The sequence below is a fragment of the Cucumis melo genome, chromosome 6 (genome assembly GCF_025177605.1).
Source record: "Cucumis melo cultivar AY chromosome 6, USDA_Cmelo_AY_1.0, whole genome shotgun sequence".
NCBI lineage: Eukaryota > Viridiplantae > Streptophyta > Magnoliopsida > Cucurbitales > Cucurbitaceae > Cucumis > Cucumis melo.
This window is the reverse complement of record NC_066862.1, coordinates 5,729,827-5,749,977: the sequence shown is the minus strand read 5'-3', so window position 1 is coordinate 5,749,977 and position 20,151 is coordinate 5,729,827. Positions and strand designations below refer to the sequence as shown.

Sequence of the window (20,151 nt, the reverse complement as noted above, 5' to 3'; positions counted from 1 at the left end):
GTGCTATACTGAACTCGTGGAAAAAAAATCAATGAGAGGTTCTACTTTGTAGAAAAGTAAAAGGAAATAGACAAAATTTAAAGAGAAAACTACCTAGAGGCTGGAGAAGCTTTGTAATATTAGTTAAAAATTTCCTTCTATTCCTCTCTGACCTGAGTCAACAAGCTTCGTATTTCCTTGTGGAGACTGTCCAGAATAATGCCTGTGGTCTTACACTTATGTTTGAGAAAAACAGCTTGTGGGATATGTATGATTGTTATTTAATATAGTAGTTTTGTATGATGATACTTCCGTTTTTCTTATCGCGAGGATACTTCATGTTTGCAGATTCATTCAGCTGCTACAATTTTAGATAAAAATAATCTAGTGAAGTATGACCGGAAGAGTGGGTATTTCCAAGTTACAGACTTGGGTCGCATTGCTAGCTACTACTATATAACACATGGAACAATATCCACTTACAATGAGCATTTGAAGCCAATGATGGGGGATATTGAACTATGTCGTTTGTTCTCATTGAGTGAAGAATTTAAATATGTAACGGTGCGACAAGATGAAAAAATGGAATTAGCAAAGCTGCTGGAACGTGTTCCAATTCCTATCAAGGAAAGCTTGGAGGAACCCAGTGCCAAGATCAATGTTTTGCTGCAAGCGTATATATCTCAGTTAAAGCTGGAAGGGCTGTCACTGACATCTGACATGGTGTTCATAACTCAGGTCTGTTTAGTTGGCTTTTATTCAGTGAGTTTATACAAATTGAATTATCACACTTCAATATTAAAGCTTATTCTTTGTTATTAATGGTAATTTAGAACTCATCTTGTGGACTCTTGCAAGCTTTGTTCTTTTTTAAATTTCTTTTATTGTCTGTTAATTTTATTTGTCATATATTAAGGCCTATGTTAATTTGGTTTTCATTGAACTAATATAACTTCCTTCATGAAATCAGAGTGCTGGACGGCTTATGCGGGCTCTTTTCGAGATTGTTCTGAAACGAGGATGGGCACAACTTGCCGAGAAGGCCTTGAACTTGTGCAAGATGGTGAGTAAAAGGATGTGGAGTGTCCAGACACCTCTCCGGCAATTCCATGGTATCTCCAATGATATTCTTATGAAGCTTGAGAAGAAGGATTTGGCTTGGGAACGGTATTATGATCTCTCATCGCAGGAGCTAGGTGAGCTTATACGTGCCCCCAAAATGGGTAGAACTCTACATAAGTTCATCCATCAATTCCCTAAATTAAATCTGGCGGCACATGTTCAGCCAATTACACGTACAGTTCTGAGAGTTGAGCTTACAATAACACCAGACTTCCAGTGGGAGGACAAGGTTCATGGATATGTAGAGTCGTTTTGGGTACTTGTGGAGGATAATGATGGTGAATTTATACATCATCATGAGCATTTCTTGTTGAAGAAGCAGTACATTGATGAGGATCACACTTTGAATTTCACGGTGCCAATATGTGAACCACTACCCCCACAGTATTTCATACGTGTTGTGTCAGATAGATGGCTAGGGTCACAAACTATTTTGCCGGTCTCTTTTAGGCACCTCATTCTGCCAGAAAAGTTCCCCCCACCAACGGAGTTGTTAGACTTGCAACCTCTTCCTGTGACTGCTTTAAGAAATCCATCTTATGAAGCTCTTTATCAAGATTTCAAGCATTTCAATCCTGTTCAGACTCAAGTCTTTACCGTGCTGTATAACACAGACGACAATGTTCTAGTTGCTGCACCGACTGGAAGTGGAAAAACTATATGTGCGGAGTTTGCCATATTAAGGAATTATCAGAAAGGACAGGACAACGTATTACGTGCTGTGTACATTGCCCATATTGAAGCTCTTGCCAAAGAGCGATTCAGGGATTGGGATAAGAAGTTTGGAAAGGGACTTGGAATCCGTGTTGTTGAGTTAACAGGGGAGACGGCTACAGATTTGAAGCTTCTCGAGAGAGGTCAAATAATCATTAGTACCCCTGAAAAATGGGATGCTTTATCTCGTCGTTGGAAGCAACGAAAGTATGTTCAACAGGTCAGTCTTTTTATTATTGATGAACTTCATTTGATTGGGGGTCAAGGTGGTCCTGTATTGGAGGTGATTGTGTCGAGGATGAGATATATTGCTAGTCAGATTGAGAACAAGATTCGAATTGTGGCTCTTTCTACTTCTCTTGCAAATGCAAAAGATATTGGGGATTGGATAGGGGCTACCTCTCATGGTCTCTTCAATTTCCCACCTGGTGTTCGCCCCGTTCCTTTGGAGATTCATATTCAGGGGGTGGATATAGCTAATTTTGAAGCCAGAATGCAGGCAATGACGAAACCAACATACACTGCTATCGTTCAGCATGCAAAGAATGGGAAACCTGCTATTGTCTTTGTTCCAACGAGAAAGCATGTCAGACTGACAGCGGTGGATATAATGACGTACTCAAGTGCAGATAATGGAGAGAAACTGCCATTTTTGTTGAGATCTCTTGAAGACATTGAGCCCTTTGTTGACAAGATCAATGATGAGATGCTGAAAGCCATTTTACGTCATGGAGTTGGCTATTTGCATGAGGGATTGTCTAGCTTGGATCAAGAAGTCGTGACGCAACTGTTTGAAGCAGGGTGGATTCAAGTTTGTGTTATAAGCAGCTCGATGTGTTGGGGTGTTCCATTGTCAGCCCATTTGGTAGTAGTAATGGGAACACAGTATTATGATGGAAGAGAAAATGCTCACACCGATTATCCTGTTACTGATTTGATGCAGATGATGGGCCATGCTAGTCGACCACTACTTGATAATTCTGGGAAATGTGTCATTCTCTGCCATGCACCCCGTAAAGAATACTACAAGAAGTTCTTATATGAAGCTTTCCCTGTTGAAAGCCACCTACACCATTTTCTCCATGATAATATAAATGCAGAAATTGTTGCTGGAATTATTGAGAACAAGCAAGATGCTGTTGATTATATTACGTGGACTCTTATGTACAGAAGGCTTACTCAGAATCCCAATTATTATAATCTTCAAGGTGTCAGTCATAGACATCTTTCTGACCACCTTTCTGAGCTTGTTGAGAACACGTTGAGTGACTTAGAAGCTAGCAAGTGCATCGGCATTGAGGATGACATGGACTTGTCTCCATCAAATCTAGGTATGATAGCATCGTATTATTACATCAGTTACACTACTATTGAGCGTTTCAGTTCTTCTTTAACTGCTAAAACCAAGATGAAGGGTCTTTTGGAGATTCTGGCTTCAGCTTCTGAGTATGCATTGCTTCCAATACGACCGGGTGAAGAAGAGTTGATTCGTAGATTGATTAATCATCAGCGATTTTCATTCGAAAATCCGAAATGCACAGACCCACATGTCAAAGCAAATGCTTTGCTGCAGGCTCATTTCTCAAGGCAATCTGTTGGTGGTAACTTGGCATTGGATCAACGAGAGGTAGTCATTTCAGCCAGTAGGTTGCTGCAGGCAATGGTGGATGTCATTTCAAGCAATGGTTGGCTGAGCCTTGCCCTTCTCGCAATGGAAGTAAGTCAAATGGTAACCCAAGGCTTGTGGGAGCGGGATTCCATGCTTCTCCAGCTACCACATTTCACAAAGGAGCTAGCCAAGAGATGCCAAGAGAACCCTGGAAAGAACATAGAGACAATATTTGACCTGGTGGAAATGGAGGACGATGAAAGGCGTGAACTACTTCAGATGTCCGATTCGCAGTTGCTGGATATTGCACGCTTTTGCAATCGGTTCCCAAATATTGATATGGCATATGAGGTACTAGATGGTGAGAATGTTGCAGCAGGAGAGAACATAACACTGCAGGTTACACTTGAGCGTGATCTTGACGGGAGGACCGAGGTTGGGCCTGTGGATGCTTTAAGGTATCCCAAAGCCAAAGAAGAAGGCTGGTGGCTTGTTGTTGGCGATACAAAGAGTAACCAGCTACTAGCGATTAAAAGAGTTTCTCTTCAAAGGAAGGCAAAGGTCAAGCTTGATTTCACTGCACCTGCAGATACTGGAAAGAAATCGTACACCCTTTATTTCATGTGTGATTCGTACTTGGGCTGCGACCAGGAATATAGTTTCACAGTGGATGTTAAAGATGCAGCTGCATTTGATGAAGAAGACTAGCTGGGTACTTTAACTCTTACACTCTTTTGCGCCTATGAATTGATACACACTGGTGGCTCTCTTAATGTGTTCATTATTCTTTCAGGGAATTGTTGGAGGTTATCCATGAGCGCAAAGCTGACGATGCCCTGCAGCCATGGCTTGAGTGAGTGGATAAGTAATTCTTCTAGTTTCCTCGTATAACTTTCTCATGTTGAAGATGTTCTGACGCATTTGATGAAGAAGAGTAGATGGTATCTAAAATTTGTATACTGATAGCAAGTATTTATGAATATGTGCGCCACTGCATTAGAATAGAACCCAACTTTATTATTATGGGTGTCACCGTCTCTGTCTCTGTTTTTATGTGACTAACATGTTATTAATGATATAAATCTTCAACCTTGAGGCACTCCATACCCGAGCTTGATTCTGATTCATTCAACAAGGTATCTCGATAATATTTAAATAGATTTTAGATATAGAATGGCTTATGATACAAACTGGTGGCTTTTTCTTAATGTGTGATTATTTTTACAGTAAATTGATCGAGGCTGATGAGTACAAAGGCGATGATCTCCTGCAGCCATGGCTTGAATGAGTGGCTGTGTATTTCATCCTTTTTTTCAAATTTAACTTCAAAATCTTCATTTTATCTTGCATATATCGAGTTCATTTCAGAAATTAGTCGGGAGTGATTCTAGAATTACTTCTATAAATTCAGAATGACTCCCAAAGATCTCTTGGTATGATAGTTGTTTTTGAAGTGTAAAATTAAACATCGATTTCAAATTAAAGTATTTTAGAGTGATTTTGAACAACTTTTAACTATTATATATTATAAACTAACTAGGTTGAAACTACGTATTAATTATATGATTTTCTTGTATTAAAAATAGAATATTTTTGAGTCAATTTAATCTTCGACAATAATACTTAAATAGTAATAATCTTTCTTATACAAAACAATATCAATGAAATATAAGAAGTTGTGGTTCAAGCGGGTTCTTCATTTGTGTTTTCATCTTATGAACAATCGAAACATTTGTGATAAATGAGAAGTCCAAGTACAATAACTATAAAAAAGATTTAAAATCGACACTATAAAAAGGAATATTTGAAACCTAACAATCTAGGAGTTAAAACTTTCTTCTACTGAACGCTCTGTTTTTGTAAGGATGTTTACAAATTTGATGAAAACTTCATTGCTTTTCACAATTTAATGTATGTTCATTGAAGCATTTCTCACTTAAAAAATGCTACAACCTGATAACAGGAACTTGGATAGTAATTAAAGGTAAGAAATAAAATAGATATAGAAAAAGGGAATTAATAAAAGGGAAACAGAAAGAAAGAAATAAGAATCTTTTTTCTTTTAAATGGAAAGAGAGAGATGAGGTCAGTTTTGGGCCAAATAATTGTTTGATGAATTTGGTGTTGATTATTAGAAGAAGAGTTGTTGTTGGAAGCAGCCTGGGAAGAATTTGAAGGAATTGATTGAGTTTGAAGATTGGTCAATGAACATTTGTGGAGAGAGCACACACTGCTCTTTCCCAATACAACCTTAGTTATCACATCTCTTTGTCGTTCCAAGCGTGCCTTTTTCGTTCATAATTTGCCTTGCCGCTTCAAACATTTTGCTCCCCTTGCTGCATCAGTCGGTTTTCTCACCCTCTCGGTGTAGCCTAATTTGTTTGGTTCGATGGATGCTTGTGCTCTGTGGGGGTGGACGGTAGCGTTTGAAGAGTGGTAAGGGGTGGAGGAGATTTTTTTTTAATAACGTATTCTTGAAAAGTAAGGATAGAAGAAAAAATATTACAAAAATAGGGGATGAAATCGTGTAGCCGGTACACGACTTTGCTTGATAGTCGTGAACGGAGTCCACGACTTCAATTCCCACACTTGCTTTTTTTTAATATATATATATATATATATATATATATTAAATATTCAAATATCTAAATTACAATTTCCAAAAATATATTTCTTTATTAAATATCTTTTCAAATTCTGATTTCAAATTTTCAAAAATATTTTCCTTATTAAATATCTTTCCAAATTTCAAATTTCAATCTTCCATTTTTTTAAAAAAGATATATTAATACAATATGTTATTAAAAAATATATTAAATAAATATTTGCAATCAACCGATATTAACAAAATTATCTGTTGCCATAACTCTTTTTATTTTGATTATAAGAAAAAATTAAATATTCTTATCATAGAATAGAATTATATATTTTGATTCTAAAAAAATTTAGATATTTTGTTAATATCGGTAGATCGCAAATATTTGTTTAATATATATATTTTTTAATAACATATTTTGTTAATATATATATTTTTCAAAAGAATTTGATATTAGAGTTTGGAATTTGGAAAAATATTTTAGGAGATTAAAATTTGGAATTTGAAAATATATTTAATAAAAAAAGATATTTTTGAAAATTGGAAATTAGAAAGATATTTAATACGGAAAGATGTTTTTAGAAATTGGAATTTGGAGATTTAAATATTTAATATATATATATATATATATATTAAATAATCAAAAAAAAGAAAAAGGTGTGGGGTCCACATGCCATCATTGAAGTCCACGATTTCCCCGTACACGACTTCGTCCAAATTACCCTATTTTTATTAATATTTTCCCTCCTATCCCATTTTTGACATTACTTTAAAAAAAATACATTATTTAAAAAAAGATTCCGTGGAAGGAAATAGACCATTTGCATAAACGATGTTTAAGCAAAAAAAGAAAAAATAGAATATACAGTACAAGAATAAAATAATTACTTATATAGCACAAAAATATATAGTACAATAATAAAACAATTACTTATATAGCACAAAAATATATAGTACAATAATAAAATAATTACTTATATAGCACAAAACTATAACTGATAGCGGTTATTATTGGTGGTAGTAGCTATCACTAATATATGTTATTACTAATATTTGTTCCTAGTGATAACTTTCGATTTAGAAAATAACCGTTCGTACATTTCCTTTCGATTTTCTCACATCGAAAGCTTATTTTAGGTCAATTTCTATTTACACAATGATATGAATTTCTAAATTTTTAAAGAAAAACTATAACAAATAGCACACTTTAGAAAATAAATTGAATTATAGCACAATAATAAAATATTTGAAAAAATAGCAAATATTGATTAGCCAACTGATAAAAATTTTCAAAATGTTAAGTCGCTCTTTAGTGGCTACAATTGATAGGGCGCTATCAATGATAGTAACTTTTGATAGGAACTGATAACATAGTTTTCAAATTAAAAGTTGTCATTGGTAGCATCTATCGGTTGTAGCAATTTATAGTAGAAATAAATTGCTATGCCTGATAGATGTTAATAGCAATAGCTTTTTATTTAAGAAAATGGGGAAGAAGCACTTGTAATAGTTGCAAATTAAAAGTTATTAGCTATATGTGATATTCACTAATCGTTTCATTAAAAACTTTTCTAATAACCTCATCACATTTTTTAACCCATTGTTGTTGTGAGCTCTATAATTCTGAAAGAGGAATAGAGAAAAAGTTTTTTTTCTTTAAAATTTTCGAGCACTTTAGCTCGGACCTCACACGCCCCCCAATTTTTTATCGTAGCAAGGTCCTCATTGTTGAAAAGTGAATGATAAGATGAACTTAGAAAATTTTACATAAGAGGTTTGAGGTAAAACTTGCTCGCCTAATAAAACGCCATAAATATTTGGTAAGTAAGGTTTCGTAATGAGAGATTGAACGTCGAACAACAAAGTTAAATTCAAAGTTGCATGGTTAATATCATTGAAGTTATCCGTACGAGTAACATGGGGAATAAAACTTTAAAACGCAAAAAGCGAATGCAAGCGACGCAAAACGCAAGAAACGAGGAAAGCATGTACTTCATATATTGAAACAAGCAAATAAACGTACAAGCACAAAAGAGAACAATAAAGAAACACAAAAGATAATAAGTACAAAAGTTAGAGGACACCCCCAAATTTATGTTTCTTGGCGAGGATCAGGGATGCTGAGATTGCCTTGCGTTGGTGGTGTTAGGGGTTCCTCTTTGTTTGGCGGGATGATCGGAGCAAGCGTGTCGTTGCACGGAGACCGCATGGGTATAATCCATCAAGGTTTTGAACTAAAACATGTTTTCTAAATAGTTATTCTCAATGCTCAGCTTTGACATATAAATCATTGTAACCATAACATAGTAAAGCTTTAGAAGCATTTCAAAAATTCCTTAATCATTCAGAGATACATTAAGTTATCATATACCAGCTATTGGCTTATACATCCATAATTTAACATAGGTCAATATATCTAAACCTTCCCCATAGACATTATGGCCTTCACTAATGTAATAGTCCCATCTATAAAGCCTTCGCATCAGTAGTTAGGAATCATTATGTGCACATTTAGAGGTAGTTTGGTATAGCACTGACATAACTTAATCACAACATTTAAATACAAGTTTTCTCATAAAACTTGAAATGCAACTTTTAGAAATCTTAAGCATTTAAGTAAATCACTTTAATGCATGAATCACTCACATGCTATTACTTGTGTAAATTGAAATAATGCTTGACAAATAACCTTTTGTTAGAATTAGTACTTTTGGAAAGAATAAAATATACTTTTGGAAAAAATAAAATATAAGATTTTATTTCCTAAATATTTCCTAAATCTTTTCCTTTCTTATTCCTATTGTACTCTATTTATACTCCCTTTGTACCTATTGTTTTTGTTCATAAGAAAAATAATAAAAACTAAAGTATCGTGGTTTTTCTCCCGGTTCTCGGGTTTCCACGTAAGTCTCGGGTTGTTGTTAATTGCTTTCAATATGGTATCAGAGCAAAGCAATAACGAAACCCTAGAAAATAACCTAGGAGAAACCCAGATCGAAACTGAACCCGTCACCGCCGCCGCCGCCGCCGCCGCCGGAATCGCCGCCGCCGTGGACGCCGCCGTCTCCGCCGCCATGGAGAAACTGCTCCAGAACCTACAGAAACCGCCGATCTACCCAACGGGAGTGGTTCCGCAGCCGTACGCGCCGCCGTCTGACCAGAAGTTGATTCACGCGCCGCTCGTGTCCGGCGCGTGGGCCCACGCGCCGCCGCCGTTTCACGTCACCGCCCATCCCGTTCCCTTCTACGCGCCGTCGGATGTCCAGCCGTCAAACCCTTCCGGCCATCCGCATCCTCATGCGCCATCTACGAGCTCCGGACAGCATCCCTCAATCGTAAATCTGTCAAATCAGTACAGTAAGCAGCAGCTGTACGTTGACCCTTTACAGCAACCGCTGTTTTCTGGTAACGGAATTGATCAACCCCAAAACAGATCGGACATTGAAGCGGGCGAATCTTCAACGCATTCCAAACCAACCGAGTTGCCGATGTATTCCAAGAACCCGGTAACTTCGTTCCCTAATTCACAGTCAAATTATATAACTGGCTCTTTGGGTTCGTCTACAGGGAATTTTTCAGGCGAAAAATTAAATGGTCAAAATTATTTTTCTTGGTCACAATCAATAAAGATGTTCCTCGAAGGTCGATACCAGTTCGGATTCTTAACTGGAGAGACTGTACGTCCTCCACCAGGAGACGCCTTGGAACGACTCTGGAAAGGAGAGGACTCACTTATTCGGTCCATGCTGATTAATAGTATGGAACCACAGATCGGCAAGCCTTTACTATATGCAGCCACAGCAAAAGATTTGTGGGATACAACTCAGACCCTTTACTCGAAACGACAGAATGCCTCTCGGTTATATACACTGCGAAAACAGGTCCATAATTGCAAACAAGGGACCCTGGACGTAACTACCTATTTTAACAAGCTCTCTCTCCTCTGGCAAGAGATGGATTTGTGCAGAGAGACAGTTTGGGACACACCAAATGACAGTACACAATATGCTAAACTTGAAGAGGCTGACCGTGTTTATGACTTCCTTGCAGGACTTAATCCCAAATTTGATAATGTTTGTGGTCGTATACTCGGACAAAGACCTCTTCCCTCCCTAATGGAAGTTTGTTTTGAAGTCCGCCTGGAAGAGGATCGCACTAATGCCATGGGTGTATTGACTACCCCTACCATCGACTCCGCAGCCTTTAGCGCTCGGTCCTCAAATCATGACAGTGACAAGAATAATGGGAAGTCAATTCCTGTGTGTGAGCACTGCAAGAAACAATGGCACACCAAGGATCAGTGTTGGAAACTCCACGGTCGTCCCCCAGGAGGTAAGAAACGGTCCTCCAACGAGAAACAGAACTCAGGACGTGCCTACATTAGTGAGACTACACCTGCTAGCACTTCTCAATCAACTGATCCTACTGTGAGCCAGACCAAGACTCCGACTCTGGGTGCCATTGCTCAGTCAGGTATGCCTCAGTCCCTTGGGCTTATTAGCGTTGATGGGAAGAATCCCTGGATCTTAGACTCGGGGGCTACAGATCACTTGACAGGTTCTTCAGAACACTTTATCTCATATGCCCCGTGTGCCGGTAATGAAAAAATCCGAATAGCCGATGGCTCTCTAGCTCCGATCGCTGGCAAAGGACAAATAGTTCCCTTTGACGGTTTTGCTCTCCAGAATGTTTTGCATGTCCCTAAACTGTCTTACAATTTGTTATCTATAAGCAAGATCACTCGTGAGTTGCATTGTAAAGCTATCTTCTTACCTGAATCGGTTTATTTTCAGGACATGAGCTCGGGGAGGACGATTGGCACTGCCCGGCATAGCAGGGGACTTTACATCCTTGATGATGATACCTCATGTAGTAGTTTGTCTAGGGTTAGTTTACTGTCATCCTACTTTAGCACTTCTGAACAAGACTGTATGTTGTGGCATTTTCGACTGGGCCACCCAAACTTTACATATATGCAACATTTATTTCCCCACCTTTTTTCTAAAGTTGATGTCTCTTCTCTATCTTGTGATGTGTGTATCCGGGCAAAACAACATCGAGTCTCTTTTCCCTCACAACCATATAAACCTACACAACCGTTTAACCTCATCCATAGTGACGTTTGGGGTCCTTCCAAGGTCACCACCTCCTCGGGAAAGCGGTGGTTTGTAACTTTCATTGATGACCATACCCGTCTCACCTGGGTCTACCTTATCTCAGATAAATCCGAGGTTCCATCCATTTTCCAAAACTTCTATCATACTATCAAAACACAATTTCATACAAAAATTGCAATTCTTCGAAGTGATAATGGTCGGGAATTCCAAAACCATAACCTTAGTGAATTTCTAGCCTCCAAGGGGATTGTTCACCAAACCTCATGTGCCTACACTCCTCAACAAAATGGAGTGGCCGAACGAAAAAACCGACACCTTGTGGAAGTAGCCCGTTCACTTATGCTTTCCACTTCCCTTCCATCATACCTGTGGGGAGATGCTATTCTTACAGCTGCTCACTTAATCAATAGAATGCCTTCTCGTATCCTCCACCTTCAGACTCCCTTAGATTGTCTTAAGGAGTCTTACCCCTCTACTCGTCTTGTTTCTGAGGTTCCTCTTCGTGTGTTTGGGTGCACCGCCTATGTCCATAATTTCGGCCCTAATCAGACCAAATTTACCCCTCGGGCTCAGGCCTGTGTGTTTGTTGGGTATCCCCTTCACCAACACGGTTATAAATGTTTTCACCCGCCGTCTAGGAAATATTTTGTCACTATGGACGTTACTTTCTGTGAAAACCGACCCTACTTTCCTGTTAGCCATCTTCAGGGGGAGAATGTGAGTGAAGAGTCTAACAACACCTTTGAATTTGTTGAACCTACTCTTATTACCGTGTCTGACATTGATCCTCATCCCATAATCTTACCCACAAACCAAGTTCCCTGGAAAACATATTACAGGAGGAATCTCAGAAAGGAAGTTGGGTCCCCTACTAGTCAACCGCCGGCTCCAGTCCAAAATTTCGAACCTCCTCGAGACCAAGGTATGGAAAACCCTACAAAACCTTGTACTAATAATACAATGAGTGAGAATGACAAGTCTGATATTGCTGTTCTTGAAAATATGGAAGAAAAGAACTGTGATGATGAGACTGAGGTTAGAATAGAAACCAGTAACGATGAAGCTGAACAGGGTCATACAAGAAAACTTGATGAGTATGATCCCTCTCTTGACATTCCAATTGCATTGAGAAAAGGTACCAGATCATGCACTAAACATCCCATTTGCAACTATGTTTCCTATGATAATCTCTCTCCACAGTTTAGAGCGTTTACAGCAAACCTTGACTCTACCATAATACCGAAAAATATCTACACTGCTCTAGAGTGTCCTGAATGGAAGAATGCTGTTATGGAAGAGATGAAGGCTCTCGAAAAGAATAGAACTTGGGAGATCTGTGCTCTACCCAAGGGACATAAAACTGTAGGATGCAAATGGGTATTCTCTCTCAAATACAAAGCAGATGGTACGCTTGATAGACACAAGGCAAGGTTAGTTGCAAAGGGGTTCACTCAAACCTATGGTATTGACTATTCGGAAACCTTTTCTCCAGTTGCTAAATTGAATACTGTTAGAGTCCTGCTATCTGTTGCTGTGAACAAAGATTGGCCTCTATACCAGCTGGATGTTAAGAATGCTTTTTTGAATGGAGACCTTGTGGAGGAAGTCTACATGAGCCCCCCACCAGGATTTGAAGCCCAATTTGGTCAGGAGGTGTGTAAACTCCAAAAATCTCTATATGGTCTGAAACAGTCTCCGAGAGCATGGTTTGACAGATTCACTACCTTTGTCAAGTCCCAAGGGTACAGTCAAGGGCACTCTGACCATACTTTATTTACAAAGGCTTCCAAAACAGGAAAGATAGCTATTCTAATTGTTTATGTGGATGACATTGTTTTGACTGGAGATGATCAAACAGAAATCAGTCAACTAAAGCAGAGAATGGGTGATGAATTTGAAATCAAAGACTTGGGCAATCTGAAATATTTCCTTGGAATGGAGGTGGCTAGATCAAAAGAAGGTATTTCCGTGTCTCAGAGAAAATACACCCTTGATTTGCTAACCGAGACAGGTATGTTGGGATGTCGTCCTGCTGATACTCCTATTGAATTCAACTGTAAACTAGGAAACTCTGATGATCAAGTTCCAGTTGATAAAGAACAATATCAGCGCCTTGTAGGTAAATTAATTTACTTATCCCATACTCGTCCGGATATTTCCTTTGCTGTGAGTGTTGTCAGCCAGTTTATGCAGGCTCCCTATGAGAAACATATGGAAGCTGTTAACAGAATCCTGAGATACTTGAAAAATACACCTGGTAAAGGGTTGATGTTTAGAAAAACAAATAGAAAGACCATTGAGGCATATACTGACTCAGATTGGGCAGGATCTGTTATTGATAGAAAGTCTACATCCGGTTATTGTACCTTTGTTTGGGGCAATCTTGTAACTTGGAGGAGTAAGAAGCAAAGTGTTGTGGCCAGGAGCAGTGCTGAGGCTGAATACAGAGCTATGAGTCTGGGAATATGTGAGGAAATTTGGCTCCAGAAAGTCTTGTCAGATCTTCATCAGGAATGTGAGACACCATTGAAGCTTTTTTGTGATAATAAAGCCGCTATTAGTATTGCTAACAACCCAGTGCAACATGATAGAACTAAACATGTTGAGATTGATCGGCATTTCATCAAAGAAAGACTTGACAGTGGAAGCATATGCATTCCGTACATTCCTTCAAGCCAACAGATTGCTGATGTTCTTACCAAGGGGCTTCTCCGACCACACTTCGACCTTTGCGTTAGCAAGTTGGGACTCATTGATATTTACCTCCCAACTTGAGGGGGAGTGTTAGAATTAGTACTTTTGGAAAGAATAAAATATACTTTTGGAAAAAATAAAATATAAGATTTTATTTCCTAAATATTTCCTAAATCTTTTCCTTTCTTATTCCTATTGTACTCTATTTATACTCCCTTTGTACCTATTGTTTTTGTTCATAAGAAAAATAATAAAAACTAAAGTATCGTGGTTTTTCTCCCGGTTCTCGGGTTTCCACGTAAGTCTCGGGTTGTTGTTAATTGCTTTCAATACCTTTAAAACAAGTTTTGTTCACAAACTTGAAGCTTTTCTCCTTAGTTTGAGAAAATTCACCAAGCTTCCCTTGTCCTATTAATAGGGTATTTATACTCTACTTAATCCCTAATGTTCAGAAAATACCTAATCTCCAAGAAAAAATTGCTAGAACACCCAAAAATGTTAAAAAATGTCATGTGGGTTGCTTGGTGCGTAGGACATGGGCAGCAGGCTGCACGTGTTCGCGCAGGCTCATGGGCCTAGTCGTGTGCTTACCTCGCATGCCCTAGCACGCCGTCCGACTCGCCGATGACTTCCTTGTTTGCGTGTTCATGGTGTCACAATCGTAACTTTAAAACACGATTGTGTGACACTTGTTCTACTCAGTCAACAAGTCAGCCATTCAATATTCGAAACTCGCAGACAAACTCGCGGTATGATGTAGCCTCCCTCTACGTTCTCGAGAAAATGTTTTTATAAAATGGGAGAGAGAAAGTAAATAGTTGAAAACATCATAAAAGAAAGCATTGAAGACTGATCAATTGCAAAGAAAATAGCTTAGCTTGCAAAGAGTGCGACAAGGCTTGGGCGGGGTCAGACTATTCATGTACCCCTATAGTACATATTGAGATTTTTGGCCTTGGCAGGCTTGCATATGAAAAAGCCAAAATGTCACACTATAGCTCGGCGACACGAAAGCGAAAGAATTAACCTAGACTACTTTCAAGACATAAATATAAAGCTATTTAGGGGTATTCGAGCATACGGCCATAGGTAAATAATACCTTGGACAAATATGCCCTTGACATTCTCTCCCCATTTAAACAGTTGACGTCCTCGTCAACTGGCGAAGCTGGAGCTCTTAATTGAAAGCTTGGTCATCCACTCGAACTCAAGAGGGCATCGCTTTTGATCTACCCTCTCCTCCATCGGCCTTGAAGCTTCTTCTAGGCACACTTGAGCGATGTCGGCCATCTGTTCCCATTTCTCTTCAACTCTGTGAACTTGAGGGCGGTCCCCTACATAAAGGCCATCAGCGAGCGACGACAATACAAAATGCCTATTACCTTTAATCTTAAACGAACTTCTCTTGATCAGCGAGTCTGTCTGAACACTACGACCAAATTAGGTTACATTCAGCAGCTGAACCTAATTCTTTTGTCTGCCATCAACACAATGATGCAAATATTCTTCCAACACACAGCGCATCGACGACCCAAAGACTTGGCCCCTCGATCATGGCTTTGCTTCAAACCATTGAAGGCGGCCTGACACTCGAGGTTCCCACTCCACTGAGTGTCTTCTTCTCTCAACAACCCACTTTGGTGACACTCCACCACATGACCCAGCACACTTTCCTTCCTTGGCATCGGTAAGACTAAATGACACTACGGGGAACTCGTATGCTCCATGTCCAGTGACACAAGTTGTCTCGAGTCTCTTTACCTTCGTTGTTTTTACTCGACAGTACCTCGATCGGATGTCTGACTTCGGGAAATACTTCACCCCACATGGGTGGTCAAACAGCCTGGTGAGTGCGGGGAGTGGATATTTGCGGTGAACTATGAGCTTACTCTGGATACGGCGGTCAATACACTGTTGTGGGTCTCTGTCCTTCTTCTTCAGGGAAAGGACATGGACTCCATACGGAGCTTGTACAAGTCTACTAAATCCTGTATTCAATAACATCTTCGATGGTTTTCGAAGTACAGCTAACTTCGGTGGCGTCATGCGACTTCTCATGCGCTTTTGCCTCTGACGGCGACTCTATCCCATGGTCGGTCCTCCTTCGCATCGACAAGGACTTGGACCAACTATTTGGCATCACACCACGACACTTCTCCGGGACACACAGATTGTCTTTGGGGACTGTCTCCATTTTTCTCAACGCCCCAAGCGAGATCTCCACAGATGGTGGTTCCTCTTGGACGCGATTCGTATCTAGTTGCATGACCGATATCATTTTAAATCCGTTAGGCTGACGAATTTCTGCTTGCACTACTGTGGGAAAAGATCCAGTAATCACTAGGCATCTGGCTGAGGGCATTGGTATGACTTGATGTTCAAGGAGGAACTTCATTCCCAACACTACATCGAAGTCGTCCATCTTTACAACCACAAAGTCCACCGGGCTTTTCCACCCTCCCAACTTTATCATCGTTTGTTTCATTAGTCCGACGATAGGTAGGGCAATGGAATTCACGACCTTCATTCCTCCTGAATCCTTCTCCCAACGGAGTCTTAGACGTCGGGCCTCTGCCTCTGTTATAAAGTTATGAGTCATACTGGAATCAACCATAGTACTCTTATTTTGTTTTTGGTTAATCCAGGTATCAACATACAATAAGCCCCCTTTAGTTGGTACGTGTCTCTCTCCTAACTTCTTCTGGAGAGACGACATGTATTTTATGACCCTTATTCGAGTCTTCTCGCCCCCATCTATTTGGCCCACTTCACCCTCAGCTTGATTTGACTTATAATCTGAATCTGCGATTAATGAGGCCTGAAATGCATGGAAGTCGACTTTATTCGGGCATTCTCTTGCCAGATGTGGTCCCCCACATATGAAACAACTGAGGGGACGCTTGGGTGGGCTTCGATTATTTGGCCTCCGCCATGTGCTCTCTGTGTTTGATTGGTAAGGTCTGCGGTCTTTACCGGAATCTTTACCTCCATCGGTATCTTTGGGAGAACTCGAGCGACTATTCCTGTTCCTTCCAGGTGAGGAACTTTGGCGACTTCTCACATCTTGAGAGTCACTGGTCAGATCGAACAACCGTTCGGCTGCTGCATACGCTGACGTGAGGCCTTGGACCCTTTGTTCATATAACTTGGTCATGGCCCACGGTTTTAGCTCTTCGACAAAACAGAAAACTTTGTATTTCTCTAACATATCGCGAATGTCTAACATCAGGCTCGCAAACTGTTTCACGTTCTCTCGAATGTTGCCAGTGTGTTTCAGATCACGCAATTTTTGTCGAGCTAGGATTTCCACATTCCGGGGGAAGAATTGGGAGTGAAGTTCTTTCTTCAGGACGTCCCAAGTATCTATGGTGCAACGCCCTTCCTGTATGTCCATGTATCGGGACCTCCACCACAACTTGGCATCCTCACACAGATACATTGTCGCCAATGTTACTTTGGTTTCTTCGGTGACTGTGTTTGTGGCTTTGAAGTACTGTTCGAGATTAAATATGAAGTTCTTTAAGGCCTTTGCATCCCTCACCCCACATAAGGGCTTGAGTTCCGGAACCTTCACCTTAAAAACGGGAACTACTCCTCCAACCGGAACTTGGTTTGCCATTGCTCGCATTGTGAGACTCAGTCTTGTGTTCACATATGCGATTTCATTTCTAACGACATCGAGAGTAGCTCGAAAATCCTCTAACATGCCGTTTATCATCTTTAAGAGTGTCTTCTGAGAGCTGTCTAGCTCGTTGACACGTCCTTCCATGTGGGCAACAAAGCCTGACAAACTGTCCTCATATTCATAGTTAATAGTTCTTCCAACATTTGCTTCTAGAGTGTCGACTCTTGCCAATAACTCTTGTATCGGTAATCCTTCGACACGGCCAGTTACCACATCGATTGTATCAGCTTTCTCGGAAATTTCTTCGAGACGAGCCTCTAAGTAGCAGATGGAGTCGGGAACTTCGACTAGGTAGAGCATTTGCTCTTCTAGCTCTACCAGTCGGTCTTTCTAGGCCTTGCCCGATGGATTTGTGCTAGGCCTCCAATCACTCAAGTTTACAAGAGAAGGGGTAAAAAGGGAAATTCCACCCAGACAGCTTGGTAGTTAGGATGGCTAGTGGTCCTCATGACACATGGCAGCAGGAGCATAAGAATATTAGGAATATATATAGGAGCTTTTTGTATTAGGGTTGGGCATCTTGATCGTTAGGCATTTTGGAGTGAACATAGTTCATGGTGGAGAGTACAACCCTCTTATTTGGCTGAGTTTCTTGTTGGTTTTGTTAATCTTTTGTGGCTGGTGAACTATTATCCATATATCAATATAACTACAACTTAACTCTCCTTTTATATATAATTCTTTGTGAATTCTGCTGGAGTATTAGTGTATTGTGTGTGCTGTTTGGTTAATATTGTTGTAGGTGGAAAGGGAGCCTAACATTGGTATCAGAGCCATTCGACATCCTGGGGAGGTGGAAGAAAATGACGCAAAAATTAATCGAAGAACGATTGGATGCGTCGGAAAAGGAGATTGAAGCCATCAAAAAAGAGGTTCAACGCATACCTTTCCTAGAGAAGACGATGGAGAAAATGCACGCCATCTTAACCGAAATGTATGAGGATCGCCAAAGACATCCTAGCAGTTCGGAACTGACCGGAGTGAGTACGGGAAAACGGAAAATTCGAACGAAAGATGTGGTCGACGGAGACGAGGAAGGGGAAACCTCTCTGAGTTTAGAACCGGGGGCAGGGCAAGATCGCATAAAGTTTAAAAAACTGGAGATGCCAGTTTTTAATGGAGAAGACCCGGATGGATGGATTTATAGGGCGGAGCACTATTTTCAGATGCATCTTCTAAATGAGCAGGAGAAGTTAAAGATAGCTATAGTCAGCACGGAAGGAAAGGGATTGTGCTGGTTCCGTTGGGCGGAGAATAGGAAACGCTTCCGATCGTGGAAAGAGTTAAAAGAGAGAATGTACAACCGTTTTCGTAATAGAGAATATGGAACGGGTTGCGCGCGATTCTTGGCTATAAAATAGGAGGGATCGGTGGGAGAATATTTGCAGCGCTTTGAGGAGCTGTCGGTGCCGTTACCGGAAATGGCGGAGAACGTCCTGGTAGGGGCCTTCACGAATGGGTTGGACCCGGTTATTAGAACTGAAGTATTTGCAATGCGGGCCGTGGGCTTGGAGGACATGATGGATGCGGCCCGATTAGCTGAAGAAAAACTAGAGATAGCTAGGGCTTCGCACGGCCCATAGGCTAAGGATTTTAAATCGGCCCAAAAACACGCGCCAAAAAATGTGGAAACCCCTTCGACTAAAATAGTAACGTTGGCCGAGAGGATCCCTGCGAGTCTGAACCAAGCAAACAACTCACAGAACGGCGTGACAGGGATGGGCGGACGACGGGATACCGGTTTTCGGAAGTGGACGGATTCTGAACTGCAAGCACGACGTGACAAGGGGCTGTGTTATCGATGCGACAAACCATTTAGCAAAGGCCATCGCTGCAAAAACAAAGAACTTCACCTCTGTGTGGTCGCGGATGATCTAGAAGATGTTGAAATGGTGGATAGTGCGTACGAGGGAGAGATGGTGGAAGTCAGTCCGGTGGTAGAGTTGTCCTTGAACTCCGTTGTGGGGTTGACAGCACCGGGTACGTTCAAGCTAAAAGGAACGGTGGAGAACCAAGAAATAGTGATCATGGTGGATTGTGGGGCGACCCATAATTTCATCTCCCTGAAGCTGGTCGAGAATCTAAAATTACCTATGGCGGAAACAACGAACTACGGAGTTATTATGGGATCCGGGAAGGCGGTGCAAGGCCGCGGAATGTGTAAAGGTATCACCGTGGGTCTGCCGGTGATATCCATAGTAGAGGATTTCTTGCCGCTGGAACTGGGTAACATCGATATGGTGCTGGGGATGCAGTGGCTGCAGAAACAAGGAGCAATGACAGTGGATTGGAAAGCCCTCACCATGACCTTTGTTGTCGGAGATACTAAGGTAATCCTAAAAGGGGATCCTTCGCCGACCAGAACGGAGATATCCTTGAAAGTGTTAGTTAAAACGTGGCAACCGGATGATCAAGGATTTCTAGTTAACTTCAGTGCCATGGGCATTCCCAAGGAAGACCGGGAATTAGTAGTGACAGATGCTGTGGAAGACTATCAACCAGAATTCGCACAGCTACAGCAGGAATTCAGTGATGTATTTGAAATGCCCGACGGTCTGCCCCCGATGCGACGAATCGACCATAGGATCCAGTTGAAAGAAGGTACGGATCCCATTAACGTGAGACCATATCGCTA

At 40.6% G+C, this 20,151-nt stretch overlaps 1 protein-coding gene across 3 annotated transcripts in view; it reads left to right on the top strand.

The window, feature by feature from the left end:
- Positions 1 to 20,151, top strand: part of LOC103484204 (DExH-box ATP-dependent RNA helicase DExH12-like) — a 76,837-nt gene that overhangs the window by 3,922 nt on the left and 52,764 nt on the right. For 2 of the 3 annotated variants that reach the window (XM_051086634.1, XM_051086632.1), the window contains 3 exons: positions 328 to 717; positions 950 to 4,136; positions 4,218 to 4,528. In XM_051086634.1, the coding sequence (XP_050942591.1) occupies positions 328 to 717; positions 950 to 4,132 (3,573 nt within the window). In that variant the 3' untranslated portion in view covers positions 4,133 to 4,136; positions 4,218 to 4,528. Of the gene's footprint in view, positions 1 to 327; positions 718 to 949; positions 4,137 to 4,217; positions 4,529 to 20,151 lie in introns of those variants that run through there. The other variant, XM_051086633.1, reaches the window with a different exon arrangement.